The sequence below is a fragment of the Heliangelus exortis genome, chromosome 7 (genome assembly GCF_036169615.1).
Source record: "Heliangelus exortis chromosome 7, bHelExo1.hap1, whole genome shotgun sequence".
NCBI classification, from domain to species: domain Eukaryota; kingdom Metazoa; phylum Chordata; class Aves; order Apodiformes; family Trochilidae; genus Heliangelus; species Heliangelus exortis.
The window spans coordinates 25,266,660-25,289,630 of NC_092428.1; the positions used below are offsets into that span (position 1 = coordinate 25,266,660).

The 22,971-nt window shown below is 38.0% G+C and overlaps 1 protein-coding gene across 1 annotated transcript in view; it reads left to right on the forward strand.

Moving 5' to 3' along the window:
• The first annotated feature begins 2,872 nt into the window (after positions 1-2,872).
• The window catches only part of SHOC2 (SHOC2 leucine rich repeat scaffold protein), a 41,196-nt gene continuing 21,097 nt past the window's right edge, over positions 2,873-22,971 (forward strand). The window contains exons 1-2 of the mRNA XM_071749392.1: positions 2,873-3,638; positions 16,811-16,948. Coding sequence (XP_071605493.1) covers positions 2,936-3,638; positions 16,811-16,948 — 841 coding nt within the window. The 5' untranslated portion in view covers positions 2,873-2,935. The remainder of the gene's footprint in view (positions 3,639-16,810; positions 16,949-22,971) is intronic.

A 22,971-nucleotide genomic window follows, 5' to 3' on the forward strand; every position in this document is an offset into this window, starting at 1 on the left:
GCTGGTCCAGTTGAGGCATTTTCTTCAATGCACTTCCCCCAGCATTGGCTTTTATTGTGCATTATCTGGAGAAGTTCTTGTATTCTAGGTATTAGAAAATTACTTTATTTGCAAACAAAGAGGATAAACCTTGTCAAACTATTTAAAATGCATTTTGCAGTCCCAGGCAGTAATCAAAATCCTCAGGAAGGAGATCTAAGTGCCATAGGTGCAGTACATTTTATTGTTAGCCTTCTGTCACTCTGAACAGGGAGTGTATTTTGAAGGCCTGCTACATGGTGAGCTTCATTCCAGTTTCTGGATGTTGGAAAACCAGAGCTGCCTGTGGCTTGCCTGCTTATTGCCTGCTTCCTGCCATCTCTAATAGAGGAGAGGTTGATGTCCCTGGTCATGACCCTTTGTATTGCTCTGAATTTTCTTTATATATTTCAGATGATGCTTTAAATGACTTTTCAATTTTGATTCCATTGTATGGGCAAAAAAAATGTCTGTTTTCCTTAGCAGAAAATGAAATGTTAAGCTGGCATATTGAAGCAGGGACACCTTCCCCCTCCCCCCCCCCCCCCTTTTTTTTTTTTTTTTTTTTTTGGTACAATTAAAGTAATTGCTAACAGTGCAGTGCATGCAGATTATTTGGAGCATTTGCACCACCGAGCTGCTTTCAGCAGCACTAATCTCCACCCCTCTTCCTTTTCTGAGGCTCCTTCTAAACCTCCTTCAGCTGCAGTTCATATATGAAATGAACCAAATGTATTGGTGGGTCCTAAATTTGATTAAATTCAAAGCTCACAAGGGCAGCAGCCCTGGGAGTATGTTACACTGGAGGAGCTGGATGTGGAGCAGGAGCTGTCTGGCACTGCTACATTGCTGAATTTTCTCTGTATTACCAGAATTTAGAAACTGTCAGTTCTCAATTCTTTGTGCTGCCTTTTGTACTGAAAGCAAGTTGTCAGGCTCTTCAGGCTCTCACCCTTTAGCTGGATTTTTTGCATTTGGAGTCATTATGCTTCCTATTGACTGAGTTTTACAAGCACATAGATTATATGATGCTGAGAACAAGCTTTAAAGTATAATGTTGCAAGGCTGGGAATCTTGAGAACAGGTCAGGTTAATGGATGGTGTAGAAGCTGAGTGCAAATCTGAAGGATGCAGCATGGAGCCAGCTTGTGCTGCTTTAGACATCTCTGGAGAGAATTTCCAAGTTAAAACCTGTTGCTGCTTACTGCTGCTAGCAAACAGCTAACAGAGTTGTCCACAACACAGTAACTGGAGGCAGTAGAATTTTGTGGTATTATGGGGTTTGTAGCACACATTTTGTGATACTGCAGCAGTAATGAAGCAGGGGAAAGGACTGGAAGCCACCTCCTGGGGGACGTTCTGTTTTGAGCTTGCCCTTCATACTGTTCTTTTAAATAGCTTTATTTTTTTTTAATGTGAGTGAATATATTAAGCAAACTGTGCTCCTGTGTGTTCTCCAAGCACATGTTTATACTTGAAGGCAAGCACACATAGCATAACAGTGCAATTAAAAATGGTTACTTGAGCTTTGCTAAAAAATATTTGTATTTCTGGTACTTGTTGATGGATTAAGTATGCAAAATATTATTCCATTGATTTTGAGTGAGTGTTACAAACTTGTGCAGAAGTTGGAAGGCCAGAACAGCAACACAACTTGCGTGGAGGTCTAAAGGGTATTTTAACATAGCTCATGTGCCTGGGGAAGCAAGGTACTCATCTGAGCTACAAACAAACTTTCTTTTGGGGTGAGTGCAGTATAACAAAGGAGAGTTGATTCTAGGCTGGAAAGCAGACTTACGTAGGAACATGAAATTATTGTTGCTATTAACTGGACATCTATTTTCTTCCACAAAACCACATTCAAAACGCCCTCCAGGGTATTCAAAATCATGTAATGTGGAAATGTAATGTGTTTTGAATTGAAACATGGAGCAGAACTGTTTTCTACGATGCATGATGATTTTGTAAAAAATGAAATGGGGCTTTATAGATTTCAGGCATCTGTTCACTTATTAGGCTGCATTGTAGTCATTGGGGGAAATTCAATATACTATTTAAAGGCATGTTTTATCTTACTCTCATGAGAAATTCTTTCATAATTTTGCTTGTCTTGAAGCATGATATATCATTTCTTCTGAGCTTTCATTTTACTTTTTGATAGGTGTGTTTTAAAAATCCTTGTGTATGTGTCTTCAAAGCACATGAAGCTGGTGTGAACATTCTGCTCCACTTTAAAAAGAGCCCTGTGGTTCAGAGTTGGTTGGAAGGAAGATATTGAGGTGAAGTGCTTGTGTTACAGTAGTGTATTAGATTTCACTCTAGATCGAACTGAGGCTCCTTTGTGCTGAAAGAATAAGCCTGTACAGGTTTGTTTGGTGAGGCAGGCACTTCACTTAAAATTACAGCTGATCTTTATTGACTGACTGAGCATAGAGGAGAGAGAGAGAGAGGATATTCATATTAATGATCAGGGTGTTATGCTTAGACCTAGCTAAGACAGAAGACAGTGATGGGTCATCTGAACAGTGCAGGTAGTATTAGTACTGGGATTTTCATTGACATTGGAAGAAAGAACAAATCATGAACTTGAGTTAGTGAGCAGAGGCTTGATGGAGAAACATTCAACATTTAGCTGGGAGTTTTATATTACACTAACTTTGGCTTCTCTTCTCTGTGTTACAGAAATACTAATACAGAGCATCTGACCTTCAGATATCTACAAGTGAATCTCCTGATACCAGGATTAGGAAAGAGTGCCTTCAGAACCAATATGTAGCAAATGGGTATCACACCTCCAGAGCTCCTCCCTTGGTTCAATGCTTGCATGTTTTAAGGATCCTTGTTGCCTCAGCAGTGAATTGTCCTTGTGAGCTTCAGAAACAGATTTCATGTGGTGCTTGCTAAACATTGAGTCACCATGAGCAGTAATCTAGGAAAAGAAAAGGACTGTAAAGAGAAGGATCCCAAAGTCCCATCATCAAAAGAAAGGGAGAAGGAGGCCAAAGCCTCTGGAGGATTCGGGAAAGAGAGCAAAGAAAAGGAGCCTAAGACCAAAGGGAAAGATGCCAAAGACGGAAAGAAGGACTCCAGTAGCACGCAGCCTGGGGTAGCTTTTTCAGTGGACAATACAATAAAAAGACCTAATCCAGCCACAGGTACCCGCAAAAAATCCAGCAACGCTGAAGTGATCAAAGAGCTAAACAAATGCCGGGAAGAGAATTCCATGCGCTTGGACTTGTCCAAGAGGTCTATACACATGCTTCCATCAGCTATCAAAGAGCTAACGCAGTTAACAGAACTTTATTTATACAGTAACAAACTGCAGTCCCTCCCAGCAGAGGTGGGGTGTCTTGTGAACCTGATGACACTGGCCTTGAGTGAGAACTCACTCACCAGTTTGCCTGACTCTCTTGATAACTTGAAGAAACTGCGCATGCTTGACCTGCGGCACAACAAACTTCGAGAAATCCCCTCGGTGGTGTACAGGCTCAGCTCCCTTGCCACCCTTTACCTACGCTTTAATCGTATAACTACTGTGGAAAAGGATATCAAAAACTTGTCAAAACTCACCATGCTTAGCATAAGAGAGAACAAAATCAAGCAACTACCTGCTGAGATTGGTAAGCGATTGAATGTTGGTTGAATGTTTAATTCTCTGCTTAAGTTCACCCTGCGATCCAGTTCAGTATAAATAAGTTGCTCTTCATTGGGAACTTGGTAATGTTATGCTCAGCCTCATATTGTTGCACTGTCAGCTTGTAATCAGTACCTTTAAAAGATTTTTTTAAAACCACAAAGCCCCTTCTTCATCTGTGATTCTAGGTTTGTCTTGTTTTCATGTTTGCCTTTTGCTTTCACATACTGTCTTCAGAGCTCAGAGTTTTCTTTTAAAAAAGGAAAGAAAGAAAAGATAAGAGTCTTGCTTCATTTTAAGATGTCTTTATAAATCATTTAAGAACTGTTGCAAGTTATAAACACATTATGGGCATGTTACAGAGGGGTGTGACCATGGTAGTACAAGGCAGAATAGGTAGCTACCTGCTATTACCATGAACAAGCTTTTGGATGCCATAACAGTTAATAATGTAGGTTAATGATTCTTGAAAGCTTCTACCTTTTATAAGTCATGAATATATTAATACATGGACTCGTGATATAAAGTGACCAAATGGTTGTATGCATGTTTGATGATTCTTATGACTTTTTAATGAATAATATTTGTTTTTCCAAGCATTGTTACAGATGTTGAAGGATGGAGAAATACTATGAAAGTGTCTTATTGGTTTAAACAGTTTATTACAAAAAATGTGCTGGAATAGCTGCATATCAAGAACTTGTAATCTGTTCCTAATAGGTTCTGATTCATGGCAAACATCTCTTTATCAGGCTTGTGTTCTCAAACAATGTTTGAACAATGTTTGTGCCTCATAAAAGGGAGACTCCGTCATCAGTGCTTTTTTTCTGTGTACCACCAGTTTTTAAACTGCAAGTGTAGCTTTAGTCTCTTTAGGGGAGGGAACCTGAACTTCATGCAGTTCAGAAACTACTTTAACTTTCTTCCAGTATGGGAAAAAAACTTGTAAAAGCCCTTGTAACACTGAGTAATAATTCCTGTGCCACGTTTTTAAAAGCTGCTGTGGGACTTTTTCTTGTTAACCAAGCCAGCGTGTGAGTATGTTAAATGTTACTGAAGTTGATCCCTGTGCTCAATGTTGCAAAGCTTGAGAAATGCTCATGTTTGGATCCCTAAGAGGTCTTTTTAAAACCACCAGTGTTTTAACTCTTTCTCCTGCACCTTGATGTGTAAGATACATAAGGTAACATGTTGTTGATGGCAGGAACTTCTGGGCATGTCTAACTGGTGATCATTTTACCAGCAATGTCTGATAAAACCAGATTCTGTCATGTAGTGAGGCTCTCAGTTGCTGCTCTCAGTCTTTGGCTCCCTGTAGCTGCTGTTGGAATGGATTCTGCTGTATGCCACAGAAATGCTTTTTTGCCAGGCAAAAATGAAATGGTTAACGTGGCATGTTTTCTGATCAACATGTTTGTTGAGTTGGCACTGACATCTCAGCAATCCTAGGGATTTCCCCTGGGAGAACTAAGGAATTATAATTTTGACCTATTTTGATGCTTCATGTTAAGTCCATCAGCCTCTCTGAATCTTTTGAAACATACTGGAGACCATGGGGCTGGGCTTTGGGAATAAAAGAAACCAACCAAACCCCATACTGAGTGTTTCTACATATGTTGCAGAAAATGTGACTGATGTAGCTGCTTGAACTGTATTACAGAGTTGTCAATGCTTTGCCTGAGTCTGTTTGTGGCTCAGTTATTAAATGTAATGTAGCTTCAGAGTCAGCTTCTGAGGTTAAGCTGCTGATAGTACTGCATAAATTTAAATTAATATTAGTGTGTGAAGTAAAGCTTGTGTGAGAGCTTTTGTTCCAGTGTTTGGTGTTGCCCTTTAGAAACTTTTTCCAATTGTATTTGATTCTGTGGATATTATTGTTGCTTCTGGAAACTCTCTTTGTTTTTTTTAACGATTTTGTTGGTTGAATTCTTATGGTTAAGCTTACATTAAAGTATATAATTTTGATACATATTTGTTCACATTAGTGTTGAAAGAGGTTATGCAGAAATATAGTTGATACGCATATCGTGGAGGGATATATGTGAATTGCTTCTCCGTGGTTTTTTTTTTTTTTTAATTGGTGTTTGTTTTGTTTTGTTTTGTTTTTTTTAATTTATTTATTCTTGTCCTGGTATGCTTACAGGCAGTGTTCTCTGTTCTTTATCAAACCCTAGCTTGAGAACATTAACTATTTACTCCTGTCTTTGTACCCAGCAGTTAGTTGTGCCTTTATTTGTATTGTGATAATGGCCCTATTCCTTGTTATGGGTCAGCACCTCAGTGTGGAGGGTATTTTATTTTAGAAGCACAAATGTCAGATGATTGTCATCCTCATGAAGGACTTTGATGGGAAATTGCTCCATTCAACAGCATCCTTTCTTAGTCAATGTAAATTACTCTGACTAGGTTGCTTGCAATTGGATCAGTTAAAAAAAATCATAAACTAATGAAAGGATTTCTAATTTTATGTAACACAAAGGACTTAGAACTGCCAAGACATACAGAACAGCCTTTTGAAAACTTTTTTCCTCAACAGTAAAACCAGACAAGATAGTTTCACTTTTGTAATTGTTTTCTGCTCATTCACTTTCATGTATCTCTTTTCTAGAAAAGTACTAGAAAAGTACAGAGATGAAATGTTTCAGTAGGAAATATGATAGAAAAATGAAACTGCTGAGGAATTTATTGCTTACTTTCCAATATGATTTCTGTTTTTTTAAGCATTTATTTCTCTGCATTTTACATGTGCACTTTAAAAACCCCTTGCCTTTTAAGTCCCATTGATTTTAATCCCTTTTTGTTTATAATATGATTACTAAATACAAACAAACATTGTTATATTATCAGCTTGTAAATAACACAAATTTTTGTTGCTGCAAAGCTGGAAGTAAAATGAGGCCATTATCTTTTATAAATCAATATCATGTGGAGCATTTCAAATTCTTTTTAAAAATACCCTGTTGTTCTAGGGCCTAGGGCTCACATATCTGATGATAAGCTAGTGTGCTTGTTCATATTTTTTAAAATTAAGTTATGTAACTTTGTCTTGTTCAGCAAGGAAGAGTCTCACAGGAGTTAGCTATGAGGTGCTTGTGTTGCTAATCTGGTACTCAGCTATCCAAAAAGTCCTGGAGTTTTTCTTTGTCTTTTGGAGGTAGGTGGACTAAAAAGGTTGCCCTGGACAAAAAAAAATAATTAAATCCCAGACTTAATCTTGAAAGATGGGATGTTGCTGTTGTTCCCCTGAAGAGCCAGTGTTGAGTGTGATGGAATTAAAGTTCTACCCTGCTTCTAGAGACTTGTGGTGGCTTTTGCTACTGCTTGAACACAAAATATTAGTTCTGTGGAGCTATAAAAGGCTTTCCATCTTCAGGAACTCGCTGTTTTAAAATAAAGTGTCAGTCATCCCATTTTATTATTTTTCTAGGAATCTCCAGCCTTACAAAACATAGTTTCTTTTCCTTCTAGTCTCACTGAAAGAAATGGAATGTAGATGTCTCAAGTGCTCTGTTTGAGAACTTCCATCCAATACCCAATGTGTCTATGACCAGTAGATTTTTGTGCCAGTGATGTGTCCCTGTTCTCAGATGCAGCAGTTTCCCTCTGTTAATTCCATTTGCTCTCCAGTGTGTGCCAGCAGCAGTCATGTCTTCTCAAAGCCCTTACTCAGACTGAATAAACTAAATCATCCATATTTTTGTGAAAAACTGTTAACTCGTGATGTTAAACTGGTTTAATGTCTTGTACTAATTCAAGTAACTTCATTTTTTAATGCCTTTTAGTTTAGTGCCTTTTTAAAATGTTTCCTAAAAATTCTCTTGGTCTGCATAGCGTGTAGTTGACTGTGAGGCTGTCAGAATGTGCCCTTGCTATTTCTCCTATCTTCAATTTTTAGTTGGTGGTCTCCAGTCCTATGGCAGTGTTCCTTGTCTGATGGATGATGTAGAAACTATACAACTGATCATGTGATTTCAGAATAAGTTTCTAGAAATGCTTATCAAGAACAGCTACACACAGTTATTAATACTTGTTAGATTCCTTTTAGGGAAACCTCAAACTAAAATACTACTTTCATGCCTGAGTGAATGTAAAACATTGAACATTAAAAATGTTGATTGCAAAACACACAGTTGATCAGATTTTTAAATGGTCCAGGAAACTGCTTTTAAACAACTGGCCTATTATGGTGTGTATTATCTTGAGGAAAACCTAGAAGAGGTGAACCCAGCAGTGCCGAGCTGCTGGGAAATCATCTTTAGTTTGGTTCTGTCTTGGTTTCTAAACTATCTTTAGTAGTTAGAGAACAGAAACTTAAATGAGGTGACTACACTGGGGGAAAAGTTGCTTTGCATTTAAAACTAACATTTTCATGAGAAAGAGGAAGTTATTATCTAGACTTGGTAAACAGATGTGTGTGTTTCTGGTCCTCTCTCCCTGCCCCAAGAATGCAGCACCTGTCACCTCCTTGCATCCAGTTATTTTATTTAGGTAGGATGATGACAGTGAGATTTCCTATCTTTTCAAAGTTCAGAAGACTTCTTAACTTTAAACAGTAGTTTACTCAACTCACTTCATAAATTGAAGACAATATTATCTGTACTTGAAGAAAAGTCTTTTAGGAACTTGGCAATTTCAGGCCTTAGGAAACTAGCAAATAATTTCCACTAGTCACTTATTGGACTTCTCTTAACTATTTTCCAGCAACATATATATTGCTTCTACACTATTAATGCAATTGAAATTATTTTATTAGACTGCACAGTAAGTTGAGATTTTGATGTGCATTGCTGCATTTTCAAATATGGATAGCTTTGTTTGAATAAAATGTAAAAATACTTAAAAAAATTAAATGAAAATTTATTCTGAGGCTTGGTGTGGGCTTTTTTTGCTTTTTTGTTGTTGTTTTTGTTGGTTTCTTTTTCCTGTTTAACCAATATTAGGGTGAGGTTTTGTGAAATGGCTGTGCTGATGTGTATCAGCTTGAGGATGCTGAAAGAGGCAGTATTTTCTCTTCTCCTCACAGCTTCCCAGCCACTCAGTCCTGCTGTTCTATTCTTCATCTGAGCTATTGCTTGGTGAGCTGATTTATCTCACTAAACTAATAGAAAAATATTAATGGTTTCACTGCTTTTGTTGTCTATTACTTTACTTGGTTGAGATCAGTGACTTTTCAGTTAAGACTGGAACTGCTGGAGGAGGAGGAGGAGTGGGAGGACATGAACTGGAACAGGGAGAGCTGTGCCACTGCTTTTGCCTGCACTGAGCTGTTAAATCAGCTTTGTTCTCTGGGGGGCACTTGTGAAACCTCACAGGTAGCATTGCTGATGTTGTATAAAAGCATGTGAAGTGCACTGCAAGTGGTTTGAAGAAGGATGGATTACTGTCTGCTTAAAGCCATTGAAAATGCAGCAGGTTATATTGTAAAAATCTCTTTTTCTTCCTTTCCCTGCTTCCCATGTCTTGGTTCAAAAAAACATGTGCAGCTTATTGGAGTCCTGGTAGAGTCAGCTCAACCCTCCATTCCTGAAGCAATTTTTAATGTTTTTACACATAATAGTGAGAAATCATTGATGCAAGTGTCTATGTTGTTCTTTGTGAACCTAGTCTTTCTTATGCATTGTAACCTACCTAACAGGGGTGATAAATTTTCAGACTGCATCTTGCCTACTGCCCTGCTTCTGACTGTAGCCCTAAGCAAACATCTGCATAGAAAGAGGTGAGATGTATATATGAGGCTTAACCTGTCTCCTTTCCTGTTTCCACCTGTTTCCATATCCGGGATTTCCTGAGCCTGGTGGTGCAGCTTTTCACTTTAGTTATTCTTAGAAGAGGAGTCTACTGAGGGCTTGACCATTTTTTTTCTCTTGTATACACTTTGCGTCCTTACCAAGATCCACAAGTTTGCTTTGAACATTGTTTTTGACTAAAAGGTCACTGTTATGCAGGTATTGAATGTATATACATATATATACATACCAAGTGCAAAAGCAGAACTCACCTGTTCATTTGGCCCCTTCCTCTGTCTTCAGCAGTTCAGAGGAAACAAAGTTGTGTTCCTGGGCTTAGTTGGGATGTGAAGGTCTGCAAAACCACCGGTGGAGAATATTTTTATATTTTGGTATTCTGATGTGTTAAAAGCATGAATTTGTGCACATGGATGCCATTCTGGTGGCATCCATGAAACAAAACCTTAATGGAAGGGTTTCCATGTGGAAGCATTGTCAAAACACAGTCTGGAGGGATGATGGTGGAAATAAGTTAGCAAGGTGGACTCCAGTTTCATCGCCATATCTGGTAAATTGGATATTCCACTGAGATCAAAAAGTTGAAGATTAGAATGGAAGAATGTGAATGTTTTGGTGAGTCAGACAGTCGGCATGAGGAGGATGAAAACCAGAGGAATTGTCTTGAGATGGGGCCAAGCAAATGCTTCAGTTTGCAGGCTGCTTCTCAAGCAAACCTTTTGCATTTCTTGTATTCAGAGTTTTATTGCATTCCTCCATGTTGTGTTGAAGGAATCATTTTGCAGGATCAAGTTGATAATATTTTCTTTGCAAAGACAACATTGCATCTTATACCAGTTTTGTTTCTGAGCACATACAGCTCGAATAGAACTAATATTGTCAACTTGGTTGAAGTTACATTTGCATAGTTTCTGAAAGTTCCTTAAGACTCCAAATATTATGTTTTCTGTCTGTGAATGTAACTCTTATTCTTTGGAGAATCTGGTCAGAGCTGTTCGGCAAGGAAAGTATTTTTAGATTGTAATTCAGAGAATCTGCCTACACCAGACTTGGAATGTCTCTGAGATTCTCTTCTGCCCTTCCCCCATCTACCCAATATTTAGATCATCTGTGGTTTCTTCACTACTATGAAACTCTTTCTCATAACACTTGCACCTGTTTGGTTTTCAGTAGTGTAGACAGCAAACCAGATGTGTGCAGCTGCATTAGTTCAAGTCTACTGTCTGCATTGTGCATGTGGTGCCTCCTTATTAAATGACTTGTTAGTTGCAAAGCTTTTCAGTGATGCTCAGGTTTTCATTTCCCCTTTTTTTTACCAGACCTGACAATGAAGAGAAGTATTTCTTTTCATTGTTTGTATCCAAGAGCCCCTTCCTCTGTTTTCAGCAGTTTGGAGGAAACAAAGTTGTGTTCCTGGGCTTAGTTGGGATGTGAAGGTCTGCAAAAACACCCGTGGAGAATATTTTTATATTTTGGTATTCTAATGTGTTAAAAGCATGAACTTGTGCACAGAAGTGGAATAAATATAGGCACTGATGCATGTGTGGGGCTTCCTAGAAATTGAAGAAAATGACTGCTTATTTGATCCAGTTCTGGTTGCTTTCTTGAGCTGCAGAAAGGGCGAAGAACATTTTGTCTGGCTTCAGCTTTGGTGTCTGGGTTCTCATTCCTGTGAAAACTCTTGTGGGGATGGAGTTTTGTCTTGTCAGCTAGTCAAATTCCTCCTGATTACATTTTCTTCAGCCTGGCTTTAGGATAATGATTAAGCAGTCTTGCCTTTTTGATCTACTTGCAGAGCTTATTGGGTTGATGCCCCAAGAGTAATTCCCGTAAGTACTGACAGCTTGTTAGAAGTCCAGCTTTTTTTTTTTTTTTTTTTTTAATTTTTAACTTTTAAAACATCAACGCTGCAATTATTTTAACTATTTTCATACTTTCAGAAGTGCTGAACAGCTTGTTAATGTAGCTCAGTAAGTGACCAACTTTCTTATTTGAAAGTGAGCTCACTCAGAGTGGACAGGATCCAAGATGTGATCCCAGGTTCAGCTGCACTGGCACCCCTGGATCCTTCCCTGTTTTTTCACCAGCTGGTGCAAGTCTGTACCACTCTACAGGCTTATTCTGGGCTAAGTGCAAGACTTTGCCTTTGTTGTGGCACTTTATCAGCACTGGTTTATTCTACTGCCCAGCTAAAATCTTGCTTTGAGCCTTTGCTAAGGCTGTTTCTTCTACCTGTTCCATATTTGAATTTTCAAGTGTGTTTTTAATATAGTTTTATTTGTTGCTTTCAATTTTAAGCAATAAATAATCAGCATTTTGCTGTTGTCTTGTTGAAGCTTGTTTTAAGACTGTGTTTTGAGTCTTTCTTTTCAGTTGAGCTTAGTCTTCTGTATTTTTGAGTGGTTTCTGTAGCTGTGCTCTGTTGTGCTTTCTGCAAAGTCTTTATGTTTCACTGTGCTTATTCCTTACTTACATGAATATCTTAACTTTGGTATATAAGTCACTTGTGACCATATTAAAATTGTATTCTTTCCACTCAGTAAATCTTCTGTGTAAGATATAGTTCTGCAGTGATAATTCAAAATAGCTCTGACTTCTTAACTACTCCTTTGGGCAGCAGTAATGCACTATAAAAAGTTCAGGCTGGCTGTTGCAGCAATGTACTCAAATCTTATAGAGAAGGGAAAGAGTCTATGAAATGGTGTTGGTGACTTCTTTTTTTTTCCTTAATATCAGGGCAAATATCCCAAGGAGTTCTAGAGACAGACTAAAAATTATTTTTAAATTTTTTTTTCCATCCAACAGGGAGAGATATGAGAGATGAACAACTACCAAAGTTATGGGAACTATTTGTAACTTGTTCCCAGAGTTGCTGATTTCAGATAATTATTCTTTACAAATTAGCTTACAACCAGTGTTCTGACACACCAGCCTGAAGTTCCACTAATATTTACTTTCTCCTCTTCCTTGTACTTTCCATAAGAGTCTTAATCCTCTTGCTGTGTCATCTGGCCCAGGATTTATCATGTTGTGAAGGATTTCATAATTTTCAATCTCCTTAAGCATGGAGTTAATCCAGTGGAAAACAGGCTATATTACAAATTGTGTTTGCCTTCCAAGAGTGTTGCCTTGGAACACTGAGTGAGGTGGTGGTAGGAGACACTGAAGCTGCTTTGCTATTGACCCATACTGTCTCCTTATACAACTCTTAATTTGTGCATACTTTTATATATATTTTAATGAAGCTGTATTTGTTTTTTAAAAGGCTAAGAAGAATTTTCAGAGTTATGTAAGTCAGGACATGTAACTGGTTCTCTTGTCATAACAGGCTTTCAAAGTTGGCCATGTAATAAGAGTACAATTACACAGAAAATATTAGTCATTTCGTAATGCTGGGGGTTTTATTTAGCTTTTTCAGACTATAACATTTAGTCTCCGTGCAGAGAGAGAACATGAGAACTACAGTGAGGTGATTGCTCACCCACCTTTTTTAAGGATTATTGAGATGTATGCTTCAGATGTATTTTTATCAGTGGTTTTAACTGGAAGGTGGTTGGAAGGCTTTGCAAACTGTTTTCTCTGAAAAATGCATGCGAGTTGTCTGGATGTTTTCTCTTCTTATATTTTAAAATATAAGTTTTTAAAAACTACATAGTAGGGTGTAACTAACCATTTTGTGAAGGTTATTTATAGAGAAACTGCTTTATGTATTTCATATTGGCATTGCTTCTACTTGAAAATCTTTTACTGTGAAGCCAGCTAGTACATTGAGTTTCTGTTCTTTCTTGGCAAACTTCAATCTTCAATTGCCTTTTTTTTTCCTTTGCAATTACAGTGCAATATAGTATTTAAACAAAAGCAAAGAAAAAAGGTAAAAAAACACCTCACAAAAAAAACCCAGCTAACCCCAAACCCCACCATCTTCCTAGGCTGCTTTTTTAATTGTCTTGAACATGCTTGCTGCTTCAATGCAGTTACAAATAGGCCATAGAGAATCTTTTATTCACTCCTGTGAGCTTAATATTTGTCTTGTTTGGACATTACTTGTGGTGAGAAGAGTTTGTTTATTTTACCTGGGATTAGAATTTCCCTGAAGTGTCCTGCTTGGGGGTTTGAACTTTGTTTGGTGAAGTGGTGCTGGAGTTGTCCACATGGTAATCTGGAAGGAGTTTTTGCTTTCTGAGAAAGGTAGATTTTGAACTGGAACACCTCTCTAGCTGGTGTGTTTCTGTTAAATTGATTAAGAGACAAGCAAGTTTCAGCAAAGTTTATGCAGTACAGGAGAAAAGAGTAAGTGTTGATTCTTTTAATAGGAATAAGATCATGAGCTCCGTGCTCATTAGCAGTTTTTTCTTATCTTTCTTACTTGAGCACATTTTTCTTTTAGGAAAACTTTCTTTTTCTTTTTGACATATGCTTCTTACCTGGCCAAGGAAAAATCCAGTTGTATCTTGGTGAAACTTACTTTCACCTTTTTTGAGAAGTGTTTTCCATCACTGAAACAAGGTGGATTTGCATCAGCTCCTAGGAAGTCATTGTGCAGACGGCCTTAAATTTGGCCTCTTTGTTCTTGCAGATCATGATTTGTTTTATTGATTGTTTATTCCATGTTTTTACCCTGGCATAATTTTTGAAAGAGCTGCTGTTGTGCAGGGCACAGTGCATCCATTCATGGAATAAATCCCAGCTGTCAGTTGGGCAGTGAAAGAGCAGCTCCTGTTCTTTAGCTTCTGACCTGGTGGCATCGTGCTCTGTGCCCAGGGTCTGGTCCCGTGTACTGGGATGTTTTCAGTACTGTTTTATGAAGTTAACTGCAGTGTTGTTGGTACTCAGACCTCTGTGCAGATGGAACAGAGAGCCTCTCACCCAGGAAAATAGTTTGAAAAGAGTTTAAGGAGGAGATGGGGCAGGTGGTTGCTGATGGGCCACAGGACACAACCACTGGACCCTTTTGTTTCCGTTCTCTATTTTCCCATACTTGTCCTCCCTTTCCCTAAAAATCCCATAGTAACTCTTACCATCTGAAGTTGCTCTTCCTTGTGTTCCTATGTGTTCAAGCCCCATGTGCAGGAACAGCCCTCAGTCTGAGGTGCTCTGGAGAGCCCTTCCATCTCCTCACCTCGATGGGTCTCACATTGGCCATGAGGCTGATAGCTCTCCTGGGACAGCTGCTCTTTGGGTTCTTCCACCCAACTTCTCCTGGGTGTCTTTGCTCCTGGAGACGAGTCCCTACCACATCACTTTAACACTTGTCACCTTGTTGATCAGACTGGATGTAAGATTTTTTTCTGTGCCATGGAGAACAACAGGAGAAAAGTACCTTGAGTGCTTTTTGCTGACCTGAATGCTCTTTGTGTTGTGTCTCAGCAATGCAAGTTTAAGTATTGAAAGAATGTTGGTATCAACAGCACTACAACTGCCTTCTGCCCTTAGGGGAAAAAGGAACATTATGCTGTCAAACCATAAATATTAGTGCATCCAAGAGCAAGGTTCCTTACTGAGCAATGAGAACTAAATGCTGAATATTTTAATATATTGGAACTGCTTTCCTTAAGTCCCTGTACTTCATGATATGCCTTTAACTTTTGCATGATTTCTCTGAAGTCTAAAATTTGTTGGGCACTCCTCATTTTCACATTCTAAAAAATACCAATGTTGCTTTCTGAAACAATGCCTGCCTCTTTAATATAACAATATTAAGTAAGGCTGTCCAAACTGAACCAAAGTACAAGCTTGCCCTTAACTGGCTAAATAAACATGGGCATCTCTACTCTTTTTTTTTTTTCCCTTCCCAGAATTAGCTAGTGAGGTGTTTGTATCAAACACATAGCTTGCTGTTGTCAAAGTTTTCAGCAGGTGCAAAAATGAAGTGCAGCAAATGTTGCTGGAAAAACCCAAGACTTTCTTCAATTTCAGCAGATGTAGAGTGGGAAGAGTCAAGTAAATGAGAAATCAGTATGATGAAATGAAATTTATGCCACATTTCAAATTTGACATCATTGGTTTAGGTCTGAAGTGAAAACAAATGAAAACAGCAACCGTGAAATGAAAACTACTGCCCCAAAGTATGTTAAGAGGTTCCTGAGTTATTTTAGTAAGGATTTATGGGGTTGGTTGTTTTGATTTGTTTGTTTGTTTGTTTGTTTGTAAAAAGGCAGAAGAAGTCTTTCTCAAACGTTTTTTTGGTGGGTTTTTTTGCCTTCTTTGCCCACTTGTTTTCATGAATATCAAAAAGATGCTCCCACCACAGAATGTTAACTTTTGCTTAATTTTTTCTTAACTTTGCTTTCTTCTGCATATTACTGGCACTGAAACATGTGGTTTGTGCAGTGCTGGATACAACATGTTTTGACTATTGACTCTTACTGCTCAGAGTACACTTGAATGCTGACTTAAGAGAGAGGTGGAGGAGCTGCTTGAGCTACCTTTTCCTTTCTATTTGCCTCATTTCTAGAAAAACATCCCAATCTGGGCTAATGAATGCAGGAAACAAGATCAGTTGACAATCTAGGAAAAATGGAATAATGAAGTTGAAGTTGGCTTTTCTTTTGAGCTGGCCTTTCAAAACTTTAATCATATGGATTAAGCGTTGTGGCTACACGACACCTGCAACTCAATGAAAAATCTGAATTCATAAATAGTTTATTATTTATTAATTCACCATTTGTGATCATCTGCTGGTCTAATAGGTAGACAGTCTGCACATCACAGCTTGCCCAAGCTAGTGCTGCAGGCCTTGGGAAAATCTTTAAAGGATTGTGTCACAGATACAGTGCTTAAAAATAGACATTTGCTCCTCAAAAGGAATTTGCTCCTCTTCCAAATTGGTTACTCACTGAGTCATGCTCTGATACACAAATACAGTGACTTCATCTTTACTGGAGAGAGTTGAAGCTTTTCAAATAATTTGTGTTAATTTCACCTCTATCAGGTGCAAAAAATATGTGAATGTGTACACCTGTATTCATGCATGTACACATTTTTAAAACAATCCCAACAAATTATTGCTCAGACTGTAGTATGTTTATCATTAAAATAGGTAATTTTATAAAATAATCACTCTTGCCATGTGATGTTTCAAACTTCTGGTCAGCCTTAAACAAGTGTGAGGTGTTGGTTTTGAACTCTTGTTTTACAGCTTGAACTGTCAGAAGAAAATCAGTAAATAAATAGGATTTCATCAGAGAACCTGTAAAACTTTTATCTGAGTTTTTAAAGATTGTCGATCAGGTTTCAGGTGATGAAATTACAATCCTGTAATGCCTCATTTTGTATGGGGGGCTTCATGGTAGCAATAGCTTTTTCCTTATTGTCGCCAAATCTGTCTGATGCTATTAATCTCTGTGTGGAAGTTAGTCTTTTGAGCTGCACATCAAAAAACCTTATTTTTTTTTTTTTGTGTGTGTGCTTTTAGGTGAGTTGTGTAACCTCATAACGCTGGATGTAGCGCACAATCAGCTTGAACATCTTCCAGAAGAGATTGGAAGCTGCATGCAAATCACCAACCTTGACTTGCAGCACAATGAGCTGTTGGACCTGCCAGAAACCATAGGTATGTGAAGAGGCTGCAGAAGAGAAAGTAAATCACTATTGCAAAAGGTTCAGTCAGAGGGAAAAAGTTGAGTATTTGGTTGGTAACTGTAGAATGGCTGGTGCTCAGCTCAAGTCAGCTTAATACTTGATCAAAAGAAAGGCATCCATGGTGCCTTAAATGTGGTTTCTTGCTTTATGAGTTACATTATTAAATCTAACTGTGCTGGAGAGTGCAGTGTTGTCTAAGAATTAGAGTTATACAGAAAAAAAATCCATCACTTACTGTGATTTAAGATGTTCTGTCATTAGGAATTAATATCTACAGCTTGTAATCAAGCTGAGCATATAAAGGAATAAAAGGCTAGAAGACCCTTAGTTGAAGTGTAATACTTTGGCAGATAGTTTTAACTAAGGTCTTTAGCTAAAGAAGAATAGAACTAAAAAGATGAATGTTTGAAATTAATTCTATATATTTAATGCTTTTCCATAGAACCACTGAAAAACCCTTTTAAGTGCACAAAGTCTGTCTTCTAATGCAGCAATATATAGAGGATTTGCAACTTAGAGTGGGAATAAGACTGAAATAAATACTGTCCTGGTTGGCTTCAGAATCTCATATAGGATGAAACAACAAAATATGACTTTTCCTAGTTAATTAAATCAGTTTTAACAGATGGCAGAGAAAGATGCATGCTGTGATTTTAAAAAGACAAAACCCAAGACCATCATTATTTTAAGCTCTTATTTGTCACCAGAACATTCTCAGAAGATGAAATGTTATCACTTTAGCAAAATGTTCAGTATAAATATTGTTTATATACTTAAATGCATCGTAAAGAGAATGAGCAGAAGAGTGAAGAAAAACTTAAAAACATTCCAGCTTCTCTTCTAGCAGTAAATTGTTGAGTGTGGAGCTACTGAGGCTTTTTGTTTAGAAAGTTTGACCTGAACAGTTTATATTGATAAAGTATCCATTGGAACTTAAGTTCTTTCCTGGACTGATATTTTTAAACTATGGACATCCCATCCTGTTCCAGCTGGAGTTTGCATCTAACTTACACAATTCATGTTTTGTAAATCTTATTGAAAGTTGTTTTAAATAAAATTTATGTGTACTGTATATAGCATATTTAGAAAGTGAGTTCTCTGGATAAACTGCTAATTATGGGAAAATTAAAGTGTGAGATTTCAGTTGCCAGGGCTCGTAGACCACTGTTGTTGGTTCTTACACAGAACAGGAGTATGATTTACTGAGTTGTTTAGTGGCTGGCAGTCACTGAGCTTCTCAAAGGACCACAAAACTCATATAATGTGCTGCAAGACTTAGGCTATTGAGTAATTTGTGACAGGAAATTGCTGACTGTGCAATCAAGATGGTTTGGACTCATCTGTTTCTTCAGAAAGTTATTGTAAGCTGAGGTGGTTTGTATTGAGTCAGGTTTATACCTGGTTAGACTGGATTTCTGCTTTTCTTTCTTTTTTTCGTTGTATTGTCTTTATAGTTTTTTGAAGTTACTTACTTTTAAGTGTATATAGCTGTCTCTTTACATTTTTATCTAAGCTAAATACCTGTGCTATATAGCTCTACAGACCACCAAAGACAGAGGAAGAATGGCAAGAGGCAGCAGTGTTCTCTCATGGCTTTAACCTTATACTAGCTCAGGTTTTGCTTCACTGGAAAATACCAGTTGTTTTTATTCACCATCATGTAGTAGCCTGAGCATTTCTTTTTAAAGTAAAAACTTAACATCAGAAATCAGCACTTGTGCCACTTAAAGTTCACAAACAGCCAGGAATGAATACTGAAGGGAAAAATCTTAAGCTCCAGCCGAAATGATAATGATCAACCTACATTAATGCATGGTACAAAAAGGCAGCCATAGCCTGTTCAGCAACTTTGGCTTTTTTTCTTAGTCATTGCAGTTTTGGTTCAACATGAAAGCAAGCTGTGGCTTGATTTTTAGATTACAACTTGCTCTGTGGTTGGGGCTGTTCAGGGAGAGACTCTTGAGTACTGAGAAGAACCCAGGAGTAAATGGTGCGTGGCCTCCTGGCACACACCTCTGGGGGCAGCTGGGGGACAGCTGCTCCATCTCTCCCTCCAGTTTCTCTCTCCTTTATTCACTGATACCTACCTGGTTTTTTGGCACAGGAAGCTTTTCTTGCAGCGTTTACAAATGCCAGGTTTTGGTATGCTCAGTATCCAAGTGCTGTGAATGTTTCCCCGGTTCAGTCAAGCTGGGGTGGGGGTCTCAGGCTGAGTACAAAAAAGACCAAGCACATTTGCTCATTATAAATATTTAATGTACTCAGAGCCTTCTGTTACAGAGCAGATTTTCTGCTGTCCCCTCCTCCCCCACGGACACCCTTTTGTTGGAGACCTGTTTTGTTGTTGTTGTTGGTTTTTTTTTTTTTTTTATTTTATTTTTTTTTATTTTATTTATTTTCCTTGAGAGGGATCTTTTTGTCAAGCTGCTTTGAAAAAGACCTCCCATCCTTTTCTATTTCTCCTTTACTTTAAAAAGGGACCCCTTCCCTCCTTCCCCCACCCAAAATCCTCGCAAAACACTTCTTAAATTGACTGCTGGACTATCTGACCAAGTTTTGTTTGTTCCACAGGAAGATTTGTGGACCTGCCAATTAAAAAAATAAAATGAAAAAGGGTTTGTTTTCTAACTCAGTTCCATAATGCAAGGTGCCAGAGCTGCGAGGAAGGGATGTTGGAGGGGTGAGATGCAGGGGAGTGGCAGGGAAGGGATTATACATCAGTGATGATAACAGAGGTGGCAGAGCCAATATACCCACTCTGTAAAAATACAAAGTTCTTGTTTCAACCAATGATTTATAAGCACACTTTTGTGCAGTAACAAATGTCGATTTTAGATATTGGTTGTCAGGAAGTGACCTAATGTCTTGCTTTATTGGCTTAATACATTCATATCTGTATTTCTGTTGATTGAAAATTGTAAAGTACTTTGTATATTAGATCACTTCCTGTAAGAAAAATGAGCTCTGTGGAACAGCTTAGCATATTCCAAGTGTCTCAAGTCTAGAAGCAAAATCATAGTGGGATCTTAGCTGCTTAACGTTTTAATTGCAGATTTACCCTCCCACCCCCATGCTTTTTTTTTTTTTTTTTTTGGTGGGGGGGAGGGTGGGTAAGGGGGAAGGAAATTGATTGCTTTTATTTGCTCAATGTCTTATCTCTGTGTACTTAGTCGGCACACCTATATGTCCAAAAGATACCTAAAAGAAGGTGAAGAGTATAAAATTTATGTTAAAAAAAATGGGCTTTTGAGACAGAGAGAAAGCAAATTTTGGGTGGAGTAAAGTGTTTCTTTGGATTACATGCTGGCTTAGAAAATTTTTGTGCTGCAAATACCACATTGTGAGTGTTCTCTCTTTGAACTTTTAATTTTAGCATTCTGCACAAATGTGTTCACAATTTCTTATTTAACAGCACAGAAACACTTATTTGAGAAAGAAATTTAACAGAAACAGAATGACAGCTTAAAAAAAAAAAAACAGATTCTTCATCTGGTTTGTAATTTTCTAGTTCTGTGGGTTTACGTGTGCAGTTTGATTATGGTCTAATGTGCCATATTCATGGACATTTAAGGCAACAGACATTTTAATAAGAAAAAGAATAGTCAGCTGTAAATGTTCCAAAATGATACTTTAAAAGTACAAAAAATTCCATCACTGGACACAGTTTCCAGTGTCTGACATGGCACTGTTCCTAAGAGATGGTTAGGAAAATGAAAGGCATATTTGAAGCCCTGCAGAATATTCCTGCCCTTCACCGTGGCACATTAGCTCAGAAGTTGAAATCACAGCTCTCAAGAAAGCAAATATTATGTGGATTAGCTTTTTAATTTTTGCTGGTTGAAATTGTTCTACAAACTAAGCTTCTAACCCAGTTTGCCCCCAGTGTACCTCTGAGAGCACTGTTGTGCTTTTGGAACATCGAGTTGATAAAACGTGAAGCATCAGGACCAGAACCAGGCACACATAATTGGTACAGCTCAGGTTATAAAAAGAGTGGTTGAGAGCTGGATGTCCCTAGAAGCCCCAGTAAAGATATTTCTGTAGAAAAGTGAACTGCTTTAAGAGATGGTGTTTTAAGTTTAGCAGGATTAGCAAAAACTGGAGAAGTCTTACTCTGAAACATCTGACAAATGTGCTGGTTCTGATGAAACCCAGCAAAGGACCTGCAGCTCCCTCAGTGCTCAAAGGTGATGTTTCTACAGGACTGAAGGGTTTGATGTTACTAATTATTTGTCACTGTGAAGGAGCAGAGAGCATGGGCTCCTGCTGAAGCTTTGAGGGCAATATTCATGTTCTTAAAATGTAAGCAGGTGACCTGGTGCTTTGGTCTGTGTGTTCAGCACTTTGCAGGATCAAACCCTTATCCATAGGCTCACACTGGGACATCTGGTCAGCATTCAGTACTTTGTCTAAGGCTTTGTTCTTGGACTGTGCTGTTAATGGGACATTTGAAACTAGATTCTGCTAATAATGGGCTGGTGCAATAACCTTGGCTGTGGTGTGTGGTTTATTTTTATTTTTTTTTTTCTAATCTGGTGAAGAGCAGTGGCTCCCACTCTCACTTTTGGGCTATTATAAGGCTCTGTTAGTTCTTGTGGTGGTCTGAAAAAGGGAATGAAGTTTCTGGTTCGTGTTGGCTTCAATTCTACTCTTAGTAAATATAAAACAGTGAAACTGGCTAGAAAATAGTGTCAGGAAAGGGTAAGTGGGAAAGGACTGCTCACTGCCTCCTCACACAGCAGGGCAGGAGGGATGAAGCAAAGCTCTGCTGTGTCAACCTGAAACCAGTAAAAAGTAGATTGTACTGCATGCAAGGGGTAGGGAAAGCTTGGTTGTTGGTGTTCACACAGGTGGCTGTAAATGGTAAAATGTTCAGAGGTCAGTGTGACAATTGTGCAGAAGAAAAATGTATTATTTGCTGCTACATGCAGGAGGTCACTGAGCGTGGTTGGATTAGAAGATCTCCAGAGGTCCCTTTTTACCCCTAACATTCTCTGTGAGTCTGAGCCACACAGTGTTGAATCTCCACTGGCTCTTAGAGAAGTTTCAGCTTGTGCTTCCCCTCCTCTTAGGTCTCTATTTTAGGTTCTTCTCTTGATATCTGCTGTTGGCCATTTTTTTTCCGGAGAGAAAACCCTGGGTGGATCACTAGTCCGAGTGCAAAAATTCTTATTCCTTAATTAATTACAATTATAAATGTATATTAATGTGTTGTATATTTTATGTTTAATCTGTATAGTAGGGCAGACTTAAAAAATTAAATGTATCTATCACTTTGGAAAGGTTAATGTGTTTTTTGCACTGCCCGTTAGCTATAAACTCTTCTTCAGTGTGATTTAAATTTATGTAAATCTTTAATTTTGCAGGAAGTTTTTAAATAGTCAGTTAAAAAGGCGAATAAGACTATCAAAAGTAAATGAAATAATTTAGTAGCTTTGTGTTATTTTAGGTAGTATGAATTGAGTAAAATGTAACACTTTCATTTATAACCCAAAATCAGTTCCAAATGTTACTTCTGACTCTCTTGCAATGTGCAGTGATTTTGTATGTTTGTATCATTTTCAGCTAATTACAGTTTCCTTTTTTTCTTTTAATAAATAAATCTCCAATGCAAGCCCAACATAGTTAAATATCTATGTGCTGGCTTTCTGTAGAAGTTAGGGTAGCATCCATTGGCTTTTTGATTCTGAGTTTATTGAATTGATTTGTATTTATGAAAGTATTTTTTAGTTTGTATTTTGGTTGCATATTCTTCCTGGTATGATTGAGATGGGGACAGTTTGTTTTAGTGAATGTACCCATGGTACAGTAATTGGATGCAGAAACCAATAGGTACAGATATATTACAACTGCACTTCAGCATTTTCAGTATGATTTGTATACTGCAAAAAGAAAAAAACATAATTTTACTTTCTTTATAGGAGCAAGCATGAAGGAAGAGTGATTCAAAGGAACACATCAGAATAGAGACAAGCAGGTCGATTAGTTACAAGC